Here is a 20,478-nt window from a genome sequence, read left to right as displayed (position 1 = left end):
ATTTATAGAACAGAAACCTGGCCAGTGTTTTCTGTTAAGTTAGGTCCATCAGACTGGTAAATTTGGGACCTGGAGTAACCTGATACAATTCATAATTTTTGTGATAACCTGGGAGTAGTGGGGCTCAAGTATTATCACAATTTCCCAAGAGGGTTATGACAATGTGTTACAAAGATTTTCCATGCTTCACTGGATTTAACCTGTGTCCTCTTTTTGTTGACACTATCAATCTATACTCTCATGTAATCACCTTCAGTTTGACTTGCTTCTAATTTTTTTAATTGACAATCTTTAATATAATTCACATTGCCCTACTTGAAAAAACAATTTATTTGGGCATTCCGTCAAAATCCTTCTTATAAGTGGTTTTAGGGATTCAGGAGGTTTATCATTTGCAAAAGAATAAACAGCCTCTAATCTTGCCTTGTAGTCAAAGCATTTTGTTAATTAACTCAGTTAATGTTCTGGTTAATGGTCCCTGGGTGTTGATGGGAGCGAAACAGGAATGATCACATCATTGAATGTTAAGGAGAAATAATTTGACACTTCCTTGTTAAAGGTAAAACAAGGACTGCAGATGCTGGAAACCAGAGTCTAGATTAGAGTGTTGCTGGAAAAGCACAGCAGGCCAGGCAGCATCCCAAGAGCAGTAAAATCGACGTTTCGGGCATCAGGAATAAAGGCAGAGAGCCTGAAGGGTGAAGAGATAAATGAGAGGAGGGTGGGGGTGGGGAAAAAGTAGCATAGAGTACAATAGGTGAGTTGGGGGGGGGGGATGAAGGTGATAGGTCAGGGGGAGTGGATAGGTGAAAAAGGAGATAGGCAGGTAGGACAAGTCATGGGGACAGTGCTGAGCTGGAAGACAGCAACTGCCTTATATATGCAAATGGGATGTTTGTTGGCTAGAATGGATTTGCTTTGTGTTTTGTTCACATGTCAGAGGTTTAGTGTTCGAGTTAGGGTTAAGGTTAGGCAATTTGTGATGGATAGAGGTCAATGTTATTTCTGTTGTGGAATACTTTGACTAGAGTTTCAGCTTAGCTTTGGGACACAAGTTATTCAGCACGACAGTTGCAATGTTGGACTTTGGTATATCCAGTGCACTCAGATGTTTCTTGATTTTGGACTGGTGCACCAAATTAACTAAAGACTGGTATCTGAGATAATGGAAAGCTCAGGAAGAGGTCAAGGTCCTGCTGATGAAGGCTCCTTCAGTAGCATCTTCCAACCCCACAACCATAGCTATCTAGAAGGAAAAGGGCAGCAGATTTATGGGAACACCATTACTTGCAAGTTCCCCTCCAAGCCACTTGTCATTAAGATTTGGAAATAATTGGCTGTTCCCTCAGTGTCACTAGGTTAAAATCCTGGAATGGTATTGTAGGTGCACCCATACCAAACAGGCTGCAAAAGTTCAAGAAGGCAGCTCACCACCACTTCCTCAAGAGCAACTAGGGATGGGCAATAAACCATCCACATCCTGAGAGTGAATAAGAAAAAATGATGGATCACTTACTTCGCACTTCTGGCTGAAAATGCTTGTAATATTTCAGCATTGTCCTTATCACGCACTTGCTGGGATTAGACACCATTGTAATTGAATGCATTCATGATGCTTCTTTCTTAGGTCTTTGAATGTACATGACCATTTCGACAGAAGGCAACATTGGTGTAGAATTTTGAATGGATTTGTTCCCCCTGGAATTGCATAGCTACTTTTACAGCATGCTGCTTCAGTTGTTTAATCTGTGGTCCATTGTTATAGCTTCGCCAGTTTGGCACTTCACATATTTGGTGCTTCTTCTGATATGTTCTTCTACATTCCTCACTAAAATGGGGTTGGTTCCCTGACTCGATTGTGATGGTAGAGAAGAATCTAAACCAGGCATTGAAGTGGAGTTCAATTCTGTTGATGACAGTGATCCAGTGTCTTGTGGTTTTGAAGTTTTGAGTTGTTAGTTCTAAATTTATCATATTTAGCAAGGTAACAGCTGCACCTTATCATAATAGACTGATAATGATGATGTGATCAAAGAGGTTTATTCCCTATTATTGGTTCTTTCACCCAACTGCCCAAAGTCCAGTCTGGCAACTATGCCCTTCAGCAAATTTATATCATTTCCCTGTAGCCTCCTGTGTTGCATTGAACACGGAGGATTATAACCTACCATCCCCCACCCCCCAACTTAAGTAATGAATCAACACGAGGTTTCCTTCTTAAAATTTGATCTGATACCATGCACATTGAGCATAGGAGTTGGGAGGTCATGTTGAGGCTGTACAGGACATTGGTTACACCACTTTTGGAATATTGTGTGAAATTCTGGTCTCCCTGCTATAGGGAGAATGTTGTGAAACTTTAAAGGGTTCAAATAAGGATGTTGCCAGGGTTGGAACGCTTGCACTATAAGTAGAGGCAGAACAGATTGGGGCTAGTTTCCATGGAGCGTTGGAGGCTGAGGGGTGATCTTATGGAGGTTTATAAAATCATGAGGGGGGTAGATAGAGTAAATATGGATAAAGTTGTTTCCCCAAACCTTGATAGCGTAGGCTTAAGGTGAGAGGCAAAAGATATAAAAGGCACCTAAGTGGCAACTTCTTCATGCAGAGGGTGGTGTAGAGCTGCCAGAGGAAGTGATGGAGACTGGTAAAATTACATTTAAAAGGAATCTGGATGGATGCATGAACAGTAAGGGTTTAGAGGGATATGGGCCAAATGCTGGCAAATGAGAATAGATTAATTTAGGATAGCAGGTCGACATGGACCAGTTGGACTGAGGGGTCTGTTTCTGTGCTGTACAGCTCTAAGACTGTATGAAACTTCATAGCATTCCAGCCCGAACTCTATCAACAAATACATTGAATTGGATCCCATTTATGACCCCTTAGAAAAAAGAACTGGAAATGACATCACCACAGGAAATGACATCACCAACCAAAGGAAACCTAAACACAAATAAAAAGCAGGCCATACCACCAGTGCTACACTGGAGGTTCACTGATGATATTATGGAGACAAAATGTCTGAAAACAAACCTCCCAGCTCAGCGAGCAAACCTACATCCAGAACCTTAACCTGAGCTACAAATCTTCTCAAAACCCGCTAACTTCATGGGGGTGAGGAGGAGTTCTTGTTGAGGACTCCCTTGGCCACATCCACTTTGCGGTGTATCACCATGCATCTGAATCTGGAGGAGCTGTCTCTCCAACAGGCCACGAAACGGTGAGGGATAGATTTGAGACAGACACCCCTGTCCCTGTCCCTGTCCCTGTCTCTGAACTGTTCCGTTTAACTTGGAGGAGCCGGTGTTGGGACTGGGGTCACATCTACACGACACTGGACTCCTTTGGCTACAAAACTCTGTGAGCATGATCTTCGCCTCCACCATCACCTGATGGAGGAATTCCAAAACCTAGTGTTTCCAAATAAACCTGTTGGATTATAACCTGGTGTCGTGTGATTTTTGTTTAAACCTTGTTCCACTTAATTATTCCTCGTTTATCCTGCGAATCCTCTTATATTTCTCTTTGGTCTTTCTCGAAGTTTCTCTCTCTGTTTGCTGATGCTCATTCTCACCCTTTGTTGTGATTTTTTATTCACCTTGTACCTACATTTTTTGCTGTTGATTATCACTGACTCCCTCCCTCCCTCTCTCCCCACACGCTGCCGGTTGCCATGGGGATGCTCCCGGAAGTGTTTCCCACGCTCGCCCCGCCCTCCTCCCCCTCACGGTAAGTTTTTGTTCCGGGTCACGGTGCTGATGTGGCCGCTCTTCGCGGAGGAGGCGGGTGAGAGTTCGGCAGAGGGGGAGCGCGGAACCCGGGGGGGGGATAGCGCCGGGACCGTCCCCCACCCGCACTCGGGCGGTCTGCTCGCCGCGGCCCACCCCCCCGGTAAAGCCAGGAGCCCGCGGGGCCTGCTTCAGGGGCACTGGGCCCCGGGCTTCGGCCTCGATTGGGGAGCGGAGTTGGTTCCTGCAGAGCGAAGTGAGGGGAAGAACAGAGGCCCTGATTGTCGAGGCTGGGGGTGGAGGGGGATGGGGAGGAGACCCTGATTGTCGAGGCTGGGGGTGGAGGGGGATGGGGAGGAGACCCTGATTGTCGAGGCTGGGGGTGGAGGGGGATGGGGAGGAGACCCTGATTGTCGAGGCTGGGGGTGGAGGGGGATGGGGAGGAGACCCTGATTGTCAAGGCTGGGGGTGGAGGGGGATGGGGAGGAGACCCTGATTGTCAAGGCTGGGGGTGGAGGGGGATGGGGAGGAGACCCTGATTGTCAAGGCTGGGGGTGGAGGGGGATGGGGGGGAGACCCTGATTGTCAAGGCTGGGGGTGGAGGGGGATGGGGAGGAGACCCTGATTGTCGAGGCTGGGGCTTTTGGAGGTGGGCAGAATTCTCCAATCGCCATAGCATTCTCAAGGGGAAGGGATGTGGAACCTGATTGCCAAGATGTGGAGAGGCATCCAGTGTCTGGGGTTTTAGGTGGGCTGCGATATACTGATGCCATGGTCTGCTATTGTGCTCCTTGAAACCAGAGTCTGTAGATGGGCACTCTGATACAAGACCTGTGAGGTGGGGAAGTTTTATATCAGAGTTTAGTGATGAGATGAGATGTTGCTGAGATGAAATACATACACTAATCTACAGTCTTTACCTTTAGATTATAATAAATAAAGTGCTATTGTGAGTCCATCCTGCTGGTGAGCCCACTTTCTGAATGGTTTTCCTATGGTCTGGCAGTAATGTGGGGTTCAACAAAAATAAAATAAAGAACTGCGGACCCTGGAAATCAGAAACAAAAACAGAAATTGCTGGAAAAACCCAGCATCTGTGGAAAGAAAGCCGAGTTAATATCTTGAGTCTATGATCCTCCTTCAGAAGAGGCTCACTGACCCATGCCTGTCCATGATCAATTGTAAGAAAGTGATGCCTGAAAAGTAGGCTCAATGTCAAAAACACTGCCCTGATTTTACATTTATTGACTGCCCACCTTCCTCCTCACCAGACATCCCCTATCACCAAACTGCTTGCACTGAAAAATGTAGAAAAAGTTGTGTAATCTGGAAATGGGATACAAGGATAAAAGCTCAAATTCAACAACAAGGCAATTAGCATTGTTTAAAAAATGGCGAAACATGATTCTTTTTTGTGTCCAGAGACTGTGGAATCAGTTTATAATTTTTGGCTAGAGCACCCGGATGAGGTAGAAACATAAATGTTTGTAATCTGGTCTGCAATGGCAGTAACTTTCCTATTTCGCCATCCTATTGTGAGTTAGGTGGTTTATTGTATTATAGTGTTTGTTTTTGGAGAATTTGGATAACCTTAATGTCTAGACTGCAGTCCTTTTGTGGTTCTGGCCCCAAACCCAGAGAAGCCATGAGTTCAAATCATTTCTGAGCAAGTTATGAAATTAAAATCAATAAGTCTCCTAATTTGTCAGCTGATATCGGGAACATAGCCACTGAAGCTGCCACATAATCCCATCTGCTTCATTAATGTTGCAGACCACAAAACTACTGTGTTGAACATTGAAATACTCAGTTAAGCTTTTGGATGTTAGGTTAAACTGTGTGTATGTGACACAGTCAAATTGCCTCTTTTTCTGGTGTATCTTTCTATAAGAACAGATTGTTGTGGCTGAATATTGTGGATTCTTACTTAGAAAATGGAAATGTGAATTTTTGGTTAGATATTGTGGTACTCAGGCATTCGACTACAGTACAGGCTGTAAGTGTCGGTATCCATAAGATTTGTTCTGGATATTGATCTGCAATAAATCAATGTCCAAGCATTTAATTGCACTTTCAGTATTAACAGGATTTGCTGATTTATTGTAAATAACAGAAGAGATTACAATTATGCCAGTACACTAATATAAAATGAGCCCATTTCAGTTATGTAGACAGTTAACTGAATTGTTTTCTGCATGTGTAGTCAACTACTGTTTCACACATTTATAAAATTTACATTAAAAACTCAACATTGTAAAACTTTACTTTTTTATTATTCTCATTATCCCAAAGAAGATTGGCTGTGGTAGTGAGTTACACATTATCACCACACTGAGTAAAATAATTTCTCCTTATTTCACTTGGATTTACTTGTAACTGTCTTCTATTTCTGACTCCCCAGTTTTGCATTCTTTCACAAGAGAAACATTCCACCCCAGCATTTCCAAACCATTCTTTGTTTTAAAGATGTCTTTCAGCTGTCTTTGGGTCTTTTGCTTTCTGAAACAGAAGACAATCTGTTCAATGTTTCATCTGTTTTCTGAAACCTGTCATCTCTCTGTTCTCGCACCATCTAATTTCTTTTTCACTTTCTCCAGTGATTCTGACTTGATAGACCAGAATTGGCCATGATTCCCTATGAGCCTTCTGACAAAGGTCCTGTACATGTTTCTACTTATCTATCAAAGTGAATCACCTCGCATTTATCTATGCTGAAGTACATTTGCCACTTAACTGTCCAATCTGCATATTTTCTTCAGTCATTTATGTAACAGTTTTTAAATATTGACACAGTCTCTGCTTCACATCATTGACCCGACACTGTATTCCACAGCCTCAGCACCCCATCTGTATGATCAAGTGTTCATACTCTGCCGATCCTTAATCTCTTGCTTTTAATATTTGGCTGACTACTTTGATGTCCCTAAACAAAATAAAACCAAAAGAATTGCAGATGCTGGAAATCAGAAACAAAAACAGAAATTGCTGGAAAATCTCAGCAGATCTGGTGGCTTCTGTGGACAGAAAACAAAGTGAATGTTTTGGATCCAGTGACCCTACTTCAGAACTGAAGGGTCATTGGACCTGAAACATTAATTGTGGTTTTTCCTCCAGATCCTGCCAGGTCTGCTGAGGTTTTCCATCAATTTCTGTTTCTGTTTTTGATTTCCTTATTTCTACAGCATGTCCATCATATTGTTTTAATTTGTCAACTTACTTCATGTGTTTCCACTACTTTCTACCTGCTATTTGACTTGTTAAAAAGGATTCCATGACCCCTTCTCGCTGAATGAACTGTTCAGCTTGTCTTTTTATTTCATCACTTCATTAGCTCCCCCTGGCTTCGCTGTTTTGGGGTCACAGCAGGTAAATGGAAATTTGGGTACAAATCATCAATGACCTAATTGAGTCGAGAAACATGCTCAAAGGGCTGAATGGCCTGTTACTATTCCTGTATTAGTAAATGTAGCCATTTGCGTTAAGTAATTACTCCCCACTCCAGGTTAAATAGCTATTCTTCTACATTCCAGTCCCCTGGCACCAGTCACTAAGCTGTATCAATGTTACTTGAAATGCCAAAGCTATCTTCACTTCCAGATTGATTTCCCTGATTTTTTTCTAGTTTACATCTCCAGTTATATATTAACATAATAGAGATTTCCAATCTTTACGTTCAGCTGCTAAACCTGCTTCCTGAAGTCTCTTTACAGCTGTTCAAGCCTTTTCCTCGCCTGGATCATTAACTTTAGCGAAACCAGGATGTTAACAGCCAGCAGTAAATATGAGGGCAATGATCCAAACTCAGTGACCTTCTGTTGTTTATGTATTAGGCTCAATAGAACAGTGTTGGACAGGATTTAATGCATGTCCTTAAAGTGGCTTCAGGATTTATTCTAATCCAAGGCTGAATTTTAAAAAAGGAATAACTTTATTTTAGGTTTAACATAATGCTATATTTAGCTGTTTGCATCCAAACACAATTTTGCAAATATACTCTGGAATCTTTTTGCCCTGCTGATTTGTTGTCAAATACCTAATTTTAAGGAGACACTTTAAATTGCAGAGGAACAGGTCATTTAGTCCCTTAAATCTAGTATTCAGTTAGATCAGAGCTGAATTGTACCTCAGCTCTGTGTACATGATTTTATTACATATCCCTCAATATCCTTAGCTAAGCAACATCTATTAATCATAATGTTAAGCATTTCTATTGAACTCGGGGATCTACAGCTCTGTCGGAGAGAGTTCTAGATTTGGACCACCCTTTATATGATGACGTGTTTTCTGTTGAAGAAGGGTGTTGTTCTAATCTTAACCCATCTAGATGTCTCTAGTTTGCATCTCAAACAACCTGATTTTACTCACGCTACCAATGGTGACTCTGCCTTTGGTTGTCTGAAGCCTAAGCTCTAGAATTCCCATCCTACATCTCTCCAGCTGTCTACCTCATCTTCCTTCGTTAATGCACTTCTCTTTGACCAAACTTTTGGTCAGCAATCCTAATGTTTTCTGATGTGACATGGCATTTTACTACATTTTATAATGTTCCAGTGAAGCGTCGAACTGTTTTACATATTAGTATTGTTATAAACAAGTTGCACAATTTAGTGAAGGCTGCATCGCTTAGAAGCAGGTGACTTTGGTTTAGTATTGGCTTTTGGATCTTGTGCTAAAAATTCTGTGTCCTATGATCCTGCCCCACTAGCTACCTGATGAAGGAGTCAAGCTCCGAAAGTTGTACTTCCAAATAAACCTGCTGGACTATAACCTGGTGTGTGATTTTTAACTTTGTCCACCCCAATCCAACATTGGCACCTCCTCATCATGTTAAAAACAAGATCACTGCCCTTTTTTTGTTCTTCATTAAAATCTAAGAACTGTGGATTCCTCATGTCTCAAACCTTCCTTTCCTCCTACAATCCCAAGTTTTGATGTCCCCCAACCATGAGTTTCCAACTTGCATCCTATTCTTTCTCCCCTTTTCAATTTATCTTGGTAGGGGAACAGTCTAACATTGTTTTCTTGTCCTGTGTACAGTTCCACCATGCTGAGTCGTCTGTCAGACCTGGCGAAGGGTGTCAACACTGTGCTGCAGGATCTTTCAGGGGATGATAGTGGAGATGGGGCCAGCGGTTCTCAGGAGGTGGTGAGTTACGTGATTCTGCTTTTCCAATCAAAGCACATCATTTCACATTTACCTTTGTCAATTTCCATTTGTTATTTAATTATCTAGTCTGCAAGCTTTCTTCAGTCAGTTACTTAAACTGTTTTCTTTAATATTGACATGGGCTTATTGATAGTAGTCAAAGTATTTGCATTTTCTGTTTCAACTAGGTTGAACCTATCACTGGAGAAGAATTTCCAAATCTCTGAGAAACTGTTCATCTCTCTCCAGAGGTGTTGCCAGATCTGCTGAGTTTTTCCAACGCTTCCAGTTTTTATGTTACTCTCTCCAGATTTCTTTCTGCCCTAAATGTCTTCCTTCAGCTTGGAGTTCTGTGATGGGAGAAGTTTCCCTGAGATCTAATGAAAGTGACCAAAATTAAGTATTAACTATTTCTCTCTCCTCAGATACTTGCAGACTGCTGTATATTTCCAGTTTTTATTTCAGAGTTCTGTGGTATTTTGCATTGGGTGGACAGATGTACCTGCTAGTGCCCTGCTTGAGTGTTTACTGCACAGTTTTTCAAATAATCTTTAACATTTGCTGGATGAAAAATGAATACATATATTCTGTGATGGAGATTCTTTTACTAAAACCAGTGTAATTTCCCTGATGGGTTAGACCCTTGAGAGAGTGCTGGTCTTTTCTGCCACTTTATTTGCATTGTGCAGGAGACCAATCAGCAGCCTGAGATGGAGGCCTGTCCTGAGATATCAGAGGATGTGTTGGAGCGTCTGGCACAGACTGAGCAGCTTGTGGATCAGCTCAAAGAACTCATACGTGAGAAAGACTTGCAGCTTCAGAGTAAAGAGGTTGCAATGAAGGTGAGTCATGGAGTTTAACTGTGATCTGCATGAGAGGTGTACCATTTCTCACACAACTTTTCTGTCATAGTATATACCTCCAGGATTCCACTTGATGATTCTACTAAACACCTCGCGTTATTAGGCAAAATAATTTCTTCTATGTATCATTGTTGAATTCAGTTCCCACTGGTTTCCATATTTTTCCTGTCCTCCTACTTTCCTTATATAAATTTAAATTTAAGTCTCTGATTCTGTTCTAAGCTACCACCCCCCGCCCGCCCCCAACCCTGTATTTGCCAAATCAGTTTCATCCATTAAATGGGTAAGAGATGCATCTTTGTACTTACAATCTCTCCTTGATCTCACCACTCAGTCTTTGAGTAACTAAGTTTCTTCTGCCGTAGCTCTTTCGGTAACATCAGGAGGGTGTTGAATATGGTGCAGGTATGCCTGCAACAATTAATTCCGGGTTTGGTGGTCTCCTTAGACGCAAAAAAGGTGTTTGATCAGGTAGAGTGGTCATACCTTTTTGGTGTACCAGAACACTTTTTGGTCTTGGAAGGGTGTTTACTAGGTCGGGAGCAGTGCAATATAATGACTCCAAGGCGGCAGTTCTTACGAACGGCGTTAAATCAGATAATTTTAGCACTGGGAGAGGCAGCCGACAAGGGTGTCCTCTCTCGCCGCAGTTATTTATCTTAGTAATTTAACCATTGGCAGAGCCCGTTTGGAAGGACCCTGAAATAGTGGTACCCGAGGTAGGAATGGGAGAGCACAAAATTACTCCATGCTGATGATATCCTTTTAGTTTTAGCGAATCCGGAAAAGTCCGTACCCTGGTAAATACAAAAAGTTAAATTATTTGGCATCTTCTCGGGATATCGAATAAATTTTACAAAGTTGGAAACTCTGCCTGTTGGGGGGTTTGGTGGGAGTGCCTGACCTGGAGGATGGAACACAGTTTCCCTTTCGATGATTGCAAAAGGGTTTTCTTTTCTGGATGTTTTTACTACCCCCATTTTTCATCAGCTGTACAGATGTGCAATTGTTTGTCATGATAATACAGGATCTGCAGCGGTGGCAGGGTTTACCAGTATTATGGTTAGGCCGAGCAACCTTCATTAATGTTCTTCCTTGGCTACTATATTCTATGGGAATGCTCCCATTGTTGCTGCCCAGGCAGGTGCTGCGGAGGTTCAGTAGTTGGCTTGGGTCCTTCATTTGGTGTCGAAGGTGAGTGGCAGCGCTGTAAAATGACCCCAATGCGGCGGTTCTTATGAATGGCGTTAAATCAGTTAATTTTATCATCAGGGGAGGCAGCCGACAAGGCATTAAATTGACTAAGTTGCAGGGTATGGGGGGGGGGGGTGCTGGGGAGTGGATCTTCAAGATTTGAAGCGATATCAGATAGATGCCCGATTGTCATATATGGGTACACAAGGATCCAAGATCAATATGACGACATCGAGGCTTCTCAGATAAGCTGTCCCCTCGATAATTAACTGTTTATGGATCGGACAAAATCCATGGCTGAGCATTGTAAAAGCCAAATTATCGTAAACACTGTCAAAACGTGGGGAATAATACAGCAGGGTGAGGGAAATTCACATAAGACCACACCGTTCACTTCTTTAGTTGGAACCCCAGGATTTAAGCCAGGGTCGGGGGACTCCGCCTTTAAGGCATAGGAGGTCAAGGGAGTCTCCTGTTTGAGAGACTTACTTGAGGGAGAGGTCCTGATGTCCTTTAAATAATTAAGTCACCAATATGGGCTGCCTAGTAGGGAGCTCTTCCATTATTTTCAGATTAGGGACTACATACGGAGAAGGACCACGCTCTTGGCTCAGCCCTACAAGTCTAACGTAGAGGGAAGAGTGCGCCGGTGTGCGGGCACCCTCTCGGTCAGTACCCAATACTATTTACGGGGGTGGGGGCGGGGGTGGGGGGGGTGGCCTGCGCCCTGCAGGATATTGAAAGACTCTGTGGAGTCTAGAGTCAGGAACTAGGGGAAGAAATTTTGTTTGAAACATGGGAGAATGTGAGGAAAATTTCAATATACAATGAAGTACAAACTATGCAGTTGAAGATTCTTCACAGGTCCCAAATTGCTCCAGAACGGTTGGCAAAGTTCAAGAAAGGAGCATTGCCAGCATGTCCTAAATGTAAAATTAGCGCAGGCATCCTTCCACATTGTTTATGGTCATGTTACAGGATTCATGGATACTGGGGTGCCATAGTGAGTGAGTTGGAGGGGATTCTGGGAATCGAGCTTAAGGTGGATCCGGTATCCCTCCTTTTGGGATTGCCATATTTGCCCTCGCTAGATGAACATGGGAAGAGATTATTTAATATTCTCGCACACTGTACAAGGAAGAACATTCTAATGAACTGGATCTCAGAAAAACCCTGGGTCTCGTGGAGTAGCGTAGATTGGTGATGGAGCACATCCCCCAAGATTATCTCACATGTGGTGCACCAGAAAACAGAACCATTCTATAAAACATGACAGCCCTTTTTAAATTACATTTATACGGACCAGGACCTTTGTATACCCTGGGGGCCGGTTTGACGGTCCAGGGGCCCTGAAGAAAGAAGCTTGATAAATAGGGTATTATAATTGATGCTCCCGTGGATGGGAGTGGTGTAACATACTTTAGTTTAATTTTAATTTAATTTGAGTTAAGTTAATTCAAGATTATTATATCTAATTTGACTTACTCTAATTTTGATTGGGTTGTCTCATATAATCTCGGTCAGCCTAACCTAATTTGCTCAGTACAGTTACTTATTGAATCTCAATGTGGAAAGATTGTCTTGTATTTTTTGTGATAGTTTTGATTTGTTCTATAGAGTAGTAGGTAGTTTCCTGTTAATGTTTTTGTCATATAAGGTTGTTATATTGTTTTTCTTTTTTGTATGTGTATAATTTTGTAAAAGAATAAAACCTTTTCTAATAAAAAGAAATATTAAAAAAAAGTTTCATCTGAATTTCTTACAGGATTTATTAGTGACTAGCTATATATTTATACCTGCTTGTTTTGATCTCTGCCACATGTGGTAACATCTCTAAATCTACCCAATCAAATTCATTTATAGTTTTGAAGACCTCTGTCAAGGTATCACTCAGTGTTCACTTTTCTTTAGCATATAGGATAGCCTTGATCTTTTCCTATGGGTATACCTGTGACAATGCTGCCCCTTTAACAAGGATTTTTTCAAGAGTGGTTGTAAAAGCAGAGGTGCGGATTTGTCTGGAAATGGTTACTTTGAAGAATGGCAGGGTAGTGGCCAGTTCTCCCAGCTCAAAGTTTTTTTTTCTAGTCTGGTTTAGTTTTAGTAAGCAGTCAAAAAGTCCAGTGGATCTAGTGAGGCAGGTACACTGAAAAGAAGTTCCATATTTCAACAGAGGTCTTGCCTGAACTTTTTTTCTGAAAACTCCTACCTGTGAGAACCTGTATTTAAATTTACCTTTTGCCAAAGGATGTGTCTATGAGATGTTGCAGGGATTGGAACAGCTTTGTCAAGTTTAGATATTGTGTCGGTTGGATTATCAGATAAGTTGTTATTCTAAATTCTGTTTTCTTTTCTTTTTTTTTTATCCATAATGTTTTATTAATTCTGTTTTGTTTAAAGCTGAGTGGTTTGATCAGCTGCATCGCTCCTGGAATATCCACATTACATCTGCCTAAAAGAAATATAAAACGTTAGGGTCTGGCTACCTTAAAATGTTTTGAGGAGGTCTGGTCTGGTCCATAACATAACCACTCAGTTCTACTATGAACTTTATCAATATTTTTCGCACTTGTGCCAGTGCCTTTGTATCCTCCTTGTAATAGAGATCAAAACTAATATCTGTGTGTATATGCTTGACAGTATATGTGGGTGGGAGCTGAACCCAACTCTACACTACTTCATTCCCATTTTGGTATGTGTGACCCTGATTCTACACAAGCTGGTAGATTGCTGACCTTAGCAGCAGGGGGAGTTGTTTTGAGTGCACTGTTTAATAACAGTGAATCTCTGATTATTTCACAGGAGGAGAAGGAGCTGTTTGATGCCAAATTGGCAAAACTAAAGCTGCAGGCAAAAGCAAAGGTTGTCTCGTTAAATGCTCGGATCGAGGAACTGCAGAAACAAACATTATGTATTCCCTCATCACAGCCAGAGGAGCATTCTGCTGAGGTAAGGAACCAGATAAACTCAAGTTTTTTTTTAAGATTAGATTCCCTACAGTACGGAAACAGGCCCTTTGGCCCATCAAGTCCACACTGACCCTCGGAAGAGTAATCCACCTAGACCTATTCCCTATATTTACACCTGACTGATGCACCTAACACTATGGTCAGTTCACTGACCTGCACATCTTTGGACTGCGGGAGGAAACAGAAGCATCTGGAGGAAACCCACGCAGACACGGGCAGAATGTGCAAACCACAGAGCCATTGTGTATCGATATATGGTCTTAAGGATTCCATCCATGTAGCTTAAAACAGTTGCTTGACTAATCACACAAGTGCACCTGACTTGAAACGTCATAACCTAATTGCAGTTTTTGAGGCTGGTGACTTTATTGAGGAACCTCAGATTTAAAGCCAGAGCACACAATGCCAGATCCTATTCACCACGAACAAGTTGAGAGAAAGTGAAGTAGATAAAAAAATTGTCATGACGAGTTACCAAGTGACCATTGTTGCTTTGCAGTGCCTGTCCTCATTGCTTTGTGGCACACAATCCCTGCTGCTTTATGCAGGTAGCTTTCCAACACAGAGTTCAGGAAACATCCAAAATGAAATATCTAACTCCGAACTGGAGTCAATTGGAAAGAATTCTAATTCTCAGTCACTTGATACATCAATATTAATCACACTAATAATGACGTGCAGCTAACCATCAAAGACTACTGCTGGACTTGTCATTGTTTCCTAATTACTGAAAGTCAGTGTCTAAAATAACAAGTGAGTAACGATATAATCAGTGTGAGAGCAGTTTTTCTTTTTAATCTTTGAAGCCGATCTGCTTTGATCAGATTATAGTCTTTCAAATTCTGTTCTATTTACTGTCTGCTAGGCTTTGCTGATCCACCGTTATTTTAGCCACTGGCTTTTGACAGGTATTTGTGAAGGTTTGAAAATAGCTACTATTTGTGAGTTAAATATCCCTTCATCAAGGGAGCCATTGTTAGGTGTTAGATGGAATGACTTTGACACAACAATATCCTGTCAGTTTTCTTTTCAAAAGGTAGCTCTGCTCACTATCTTTATGAGCTCCTCCAAACCACACTCCTGTATTTTTGATCTTTTGTCTATCCCTGATTTTCATCTCACTTATAATGATTGCAATTTAAATTACAATTTAAGCTAATGAGACTCCTTATCTCTCAAATTCCTTATTTAAACTCCTCTGCCTCTTTGACCAAGAGTTTGGTTATCTGTCCAAATACTTCTTTATCAGTGTCTGATTTTTCTTATTAAGCTTCTGTGAAATAATTTGGGATGTGAGATACAAAAATTAGGCATGGAGTTAAACTCCCTCTATATGGTCCCAGAAAAATCCCTCAGGAAAAGGTAATGTGAGTGAGATTCACTGGAGATATTCACTGGTGTTTAGAAGAACCAGGCGTATCCCATATAAATCTATAAAGTTCTGACAAGATGAGACAGGGTAAACGCAGGAAAGTTGTTCCTGCTGATTAGAGAATCCCAAGCCAGGGGGCGGCGCAGTCTAAGGATACAGAGTAGGCCATTTAGGACTGAGATGATGAGAAATGTCTGCACACAGAGAGAGGTGAACCTGTGGAATTCTCTTCCACAGAATGTGTTGAGGCCAAACATTGAATATTTTTAGGAAGGACTGAGAAATACTTGAAGTTGAAAGAATCAAAGGATATGGGGAGACTGGGGGATAAAGGGCACTGAGTCGAATGATCTGTCATGATCAAATTGAATGGTGGAGCAGATTTAAAGGGCTGATTGCACTACTCGTGCTGCTATTTTTTATGTTTTTATAAGAGACAGCATTAAATTCCCTCTTAACTGTTCAATCAAACTGTCACAACACACACACAGCATAATTTTGCTAAGAGGTTAAATTTCAATTGCATTCAATGTCCACAGCAGTAACAGCCTTGAATTGTTAATTCTTGTGCTCATCTTGAGTGAAATTGTTAATTTTGTGCAATGTTAGAAGCAGTAATGTGATGTGGCCTAATTTCTGTGGAGAACTGGATTGAGACATTCCAAACTCAATAGAATCCTTTCATCAGGAAAGATTCATCCATTCACTTTGTTTTGAATTTGTTAGAATCACGTTCTGACTTACTACATTTCTCCATTAACTGGAAAACCAACTTGAATGAGATTGTAATTTTTCTTAAAATTACATTGACAGGTGCGTCTAATACAAAGCTCCGTACCAGAGCAGCAAGATGAGATCCAAAAGCTTAAGAATCAACTTGAGCAACAGGAGGAGAACTGTAAGACCGTGCAGGCAGCTCTCAATAGTTCAAAGGACCAGCTTCAAGCTGCCAATGAACTTCTGAAGCAGAAAGAGACTGAACATGCACAGCAGGTAAAGAGATTAGTTTTCTGTGAAAGAAGGATAGGGGTAGCCTGGTTTAGATGAAGGTTTGATGCTTTGTCCCATTAAACACACTCAGGACAAATGCAGTAGATGGGTTTGCTCCAATCCCTATCAGTCGTCGTAGGAATCTTATAAACAGGGCAATTTGGTGTGAATTTTTACAGGATTCAAAGCAATATAATAGATGAATCAGTCAAAACTGTAGCCTACAGGCAAATTTCACATTGACCGATCCCAGAAGCAAAGGGTTTGTAGCTGAATCCTTCTGCAGCCCAAATGATGTATTCATGTTTTGTAACTACAGCTCCGTTCTGTTCAAGAGGTCATTCTCAAAAAGGATACACGATTCCAAGAGCACATTCAGAAACATGAGGAAGAGCTCGCATCCGGATCTGAAATAAACAAAGAGTTGCAACAAGTAAGTGTTGCTAGACCAGTAATAAATTAACTGTGGATTACGGATAGGGAGGTGAAAGTCTGATGGAAATGATGACAAATTGAATAGGTTAAGAAATGGTGAAATGAAAGAACACCGAGGTGGCACTATGTAGAAAATGCTCAGCCTGAGAAATCATAGCCAGTGAAGTTCTTGATCTTCTATTTGCAATATTTGATTTTGAAATGGGTTTCTGCAATTAGATTAGATTTGCTGTTGAAGCAAATTTGTGTGAATAGCTAAGGAAGAACTTGCATTTACTGAGCATTTTCACAAACTCGGGTGTTCCACAGCTCTTTACACCAATGAAGTGTGAATGTTTTGAATCCAGTAATCTTGCATCAACAGGTCACTGGACTCAAAATGTTTACTTTGTTTTTCTCACTACAGATGATGCTTAGTTTTTTTTAGCTCTTTCTGTTTTTGTTTCCGATTTCCAGAATCCGCAGTTCTTTGTCTTTCCACTAATGAAGTGTAGTCACTGTTTAAACAAAGGAACCAATCTCACAGGGCAAACTCTTACAAACAGTAATGTCCTGATCATCTCATTCGATCATGTTGGTCAGCGAATAAATATTGATGAGGACTACAGAGATAATTCCCTTGCTCTTCAAAATAATGTCATGGGATCTTAAATGCTGAACTGAAATAGTACTCAGGGCCTCAGTTTAATATTGAAGAGTGTGGTGCTGGGAAAGCACAGCAGGTCAAGCAGTATCTGAAGAGCAGGAGAATCTCCTCAGATGCTGCCTGACCGGCTGTGCTTTCCCAGCACCACACTGTTCGACTCTGATCTCCAGCATCTGCAGCCCTCACTTTCTCCCAGTTTGCCTCAGTTTAATGTCCAACCTGAAAATGACACCACCTACTGCAATGAATTGATATGTGCTGAGTTCTGTGGTGTCAACTAGACCCACAACCTTCTGGCTCTGAGGCAACATTATAACCACTGAGCCACAAGTGATGGTATGACTATCTTCAGAAAGACCTGGGTATCTATATCAAAACCAAAAGAATTGCAGGCGCTGTAAGTCAGAAACAAAAACAGAAGTTGCTGGAAAAGCTCAGCAGGTCTGGCAGTATCTGTGAAGAGAAATCAGAGTTAACATTTCAGGTTCATTACACCTTCCTCAGAATGGGGTCCTCCATTCTGAGGAGGGGTCACTGGTCCTGAAACGTTAACTCTGATTTCTCTTCATTGATGCTGCCAGACCTGCTGAGCTTTTCAAATAATTTCTGTTTTTGTGTGGGGGTTTTATGTATATCTTTTTTTGAAGAGGGAATGGTAAACAATTGTATAATATGGCATAAAAACAATGTCACAAAGCAGAAGCTGCAAAATGATGTTGAAGTCCTTTACCTTTCTCTGAAAGCATTTAGTAATTGTGGTTAAGTTGTTCATGAGGCACATTGAGTCTGGGAGTACATTGAGAGCACAACATAATAAGTTATGCTAAATGTACAAAGTTAAAAATCACACAACACCAGGTTATAGTCCAACTGGTTTATTTGGAAGCACTAGCTTTCAGAGCGCTGCTCCTTCATGAGGTGGTTGTGGAGAATAAGATTGTATGACACAGAATTTATAGCAAAAGTTTGCAGTGTAATGTAAGTGAAATTATATATTGAAAAAGACCTGGATTGTTTGTTAAGTCTCTCATCTTTTAGAATGACCATGTTGGTTTCAGTTCTTCCATATGTAAATCGCAAAACTTTTTTTTTAAAAGTTACATTCTCAAGTGAACTTTAACAATTGGTGCCATGTCGGCCCAGATAATGTATTGAAGGTGTTAGCTGCCTGTGTGAGGCTGTCTGTACCATAATGGTCAGACTGATTCTAATCTAAAAAACAGATTTACAGAATCTCACATGGGTTCATGCAGTTTTTGAGCAAAGAAAAATGTAATTCTGCAAGTACAAGTTCACCCCACAAACTTATATGTCTATGTGTGCATGTGCGTGTGTCTGTGGGGGGGAGTGGTTATGAGTGTCTATGAGGGTGCGTGTTTATGTGTGTGAGTGTAAAGGGGTGTAAGTCTGTGAGAGGGTGTGTCTGGGAGTGTATGTGTGAGTGTACGAGAGAGGGTCTGCGTGAGTGTGTGTGTCCATCTGTCTGTGTGTGTATAGTGCAATGGTATCACCTGTAGTGTGACATGAATCCAAAGTCCCGGTTGAGGCCATCCCCATGGGTACCAAACTTGGCTATCAACCTCTGCTCGGCCACTTTATCGTTGTTGCCTGTCCCGAAGTCCGCCTTGGAGGACGGTCATTCGAAGGTGTGAGGTCAAATGTCCCGGACTGCTGAAGTGTTCTCCGACTGGGAGGGAACACTCCTATCTGTTGATTGTTGTGCGGTGTCCATTCATCTGTTGCCATAGCCACTGCTTGGACCTGCCAATGTACCATGCCTCTGGGCATCCTTGTCTGCAGCATATGAGACAGACAACGTTGGCTGAGTCGCATGAGTACCTGCCACGTACATAGTGGGAGGCAATACACCAGGACGTCCCATCGTATCAGGCAGTGGGACTCTGTGTGAGAACCTCTCTGGTTATATCGAAGGCATCTTGAAACCCATTGTACAGGGGAGCCCCAGCTTCTGTTGTGACACTACAGATTTCTTATAGAAACGCAGCGCCTACTGACCAGTTGAACCGAGAACGTTCCTCATCACAATGGATGTTTCTGCACTCTACACCAGCATTCCCCACAATGATGGCATCGCGGCAACAGCCTCAGTACTCAACACCAACAACTGCCAACCTCCGAGCACCGTCCTACACTCATCCGCTTTATCCTCGATCACGACGTCTTCACCTTTGACAACCAGTTCTTCATCCAGACACGCGGAACAACCAAGGGGACCAAATTTGCACCCCAATTTGCCAACATTTTCATGCACAGGTTGGAACAAGACTTCTTCTCTATGCAGGATCTCCAACCAACATTATACACCAGGTACATTGACGACATTTTCTTCCTCTGGACCCATGGTGAGGAGTCGCTGATAAAACTATGCAGTGATATCAACAAGTTTCATTCCACCATCAAACTCACCATGGACTGCTCTCTACTATATGTCACACTCTTGGGCACATGCATCTCCATCAAGGATGGGCACCTCAGCACCTCACTACCGCAAATCCACAGACAACCTCACAATGCTACACTTCTCCAGCTTCCACCTGAAACACGTTAAAACAGCCATCCCCTATGGACAATCCCTACGCATACACCAGATCTGTTCAGATGAGGAGGAACATGGCAGGTACTTGGAAGTACTCAGGGATACCCTCATATGAACGGGGTATGATGTTCAACTCATCAATCGCCAGTTCCGATGTGCCACAACAAGGAACCATAATGACCTCCTCAGGAGACAGACACGTGCTGCAACCGACAGGGTACCCTTCGTTGCCAGTACTTCCCAGGAGTCGAAAAACTATGCCATGTTCTTCGCAACCTGCAACACTTTATCAATGCCTTTAAACAACCGCCAAACCTCAAACAGATCATTGTTTGTAGCAAACTGCCCGGCTTTGAGGATGATACCATACAACCCTGTCACAGTAAACGCTGCAAGACATGTCAGAATGTCAACATGGATTTCATCATTACATGTGGGGACACCTCCCTCCATGTACGTGGCAGGTACTCATGCGACTCAGCACACGTTGTCTATCACATACGCTGCAGGCAAGGATGCCCAGAGGCATAGTACATTGGCAGAGGCTATGGCAACGGATGAATGGACACTGCACA

At 42.1% G+C, this 20,478-nt stretch overlaps 1 protein-coding gene across 2 annotated transcripts in view; it reads left to right on the top strand.

The window, feature by feature from the left end:
* Positions 1–3,769: 3,769 nt before the first annotated feature.
* The window catches only part of LOC122561779 (golgin subfamily B member 1-like), a 75,636-nt gene continuing 58,927 nt past the window's right edge, over positions 3,770–20,478 (top strand). Inside the window, exons 1-6 of one of the 2 annotated variants that reach the window (XM_087999458.1) lie at positions 3,770–3,789; positions 8,769–8,877; positions 9,567–9,719; positions 13,737–13,883; positions 16,089–16,268; positions 16,585–16,698. In XM_087999458.1, the coding sequence (XP_087855584.1) occupies positions 8,776–8,877; positions 9,567–9,719; positions 13,737–13,883; positions 16,089–16,268; positions 16,585–16,698 (696 nt within the window). In that variant the 5' untranslated portion in view covers positions 3,770–3,789; positions 8,769–8,775. The remainder of the gene's footprint in view (positions 3,790–8,768; positions 8,878–9,566; positions 9,720–13,736; positions 13,884–16,088; positions 16,269–16,584; positions 16,699–20,478) is intronic. The other variant, XM_043713925.2, reaches the window with a different exon arrangement.

This window comes from Chiloscyllium plagiosum, unplaced genomic scaffold (genome assembly GCF_037043375.1).
Source record: "Chiloscyllium plagiosum isolate Xiang-an unplaced genomic scaffold, Cpla_swu_hap1 HiC_scaffold_23, whole genome shotgun sequence".
Taxonomy (NCBI): Eukaryota; Metazoa; Chordata; class Chondrichthyes; order Orectolobiformes; family Hemiscylliidae; genus Chiloscyllium; species Chiloscyllium plagiosum.
Note: the sequence above shows the minus strand (reverse complement) of the source record. Positions and strands in the feature narration are given on the sequence as shown.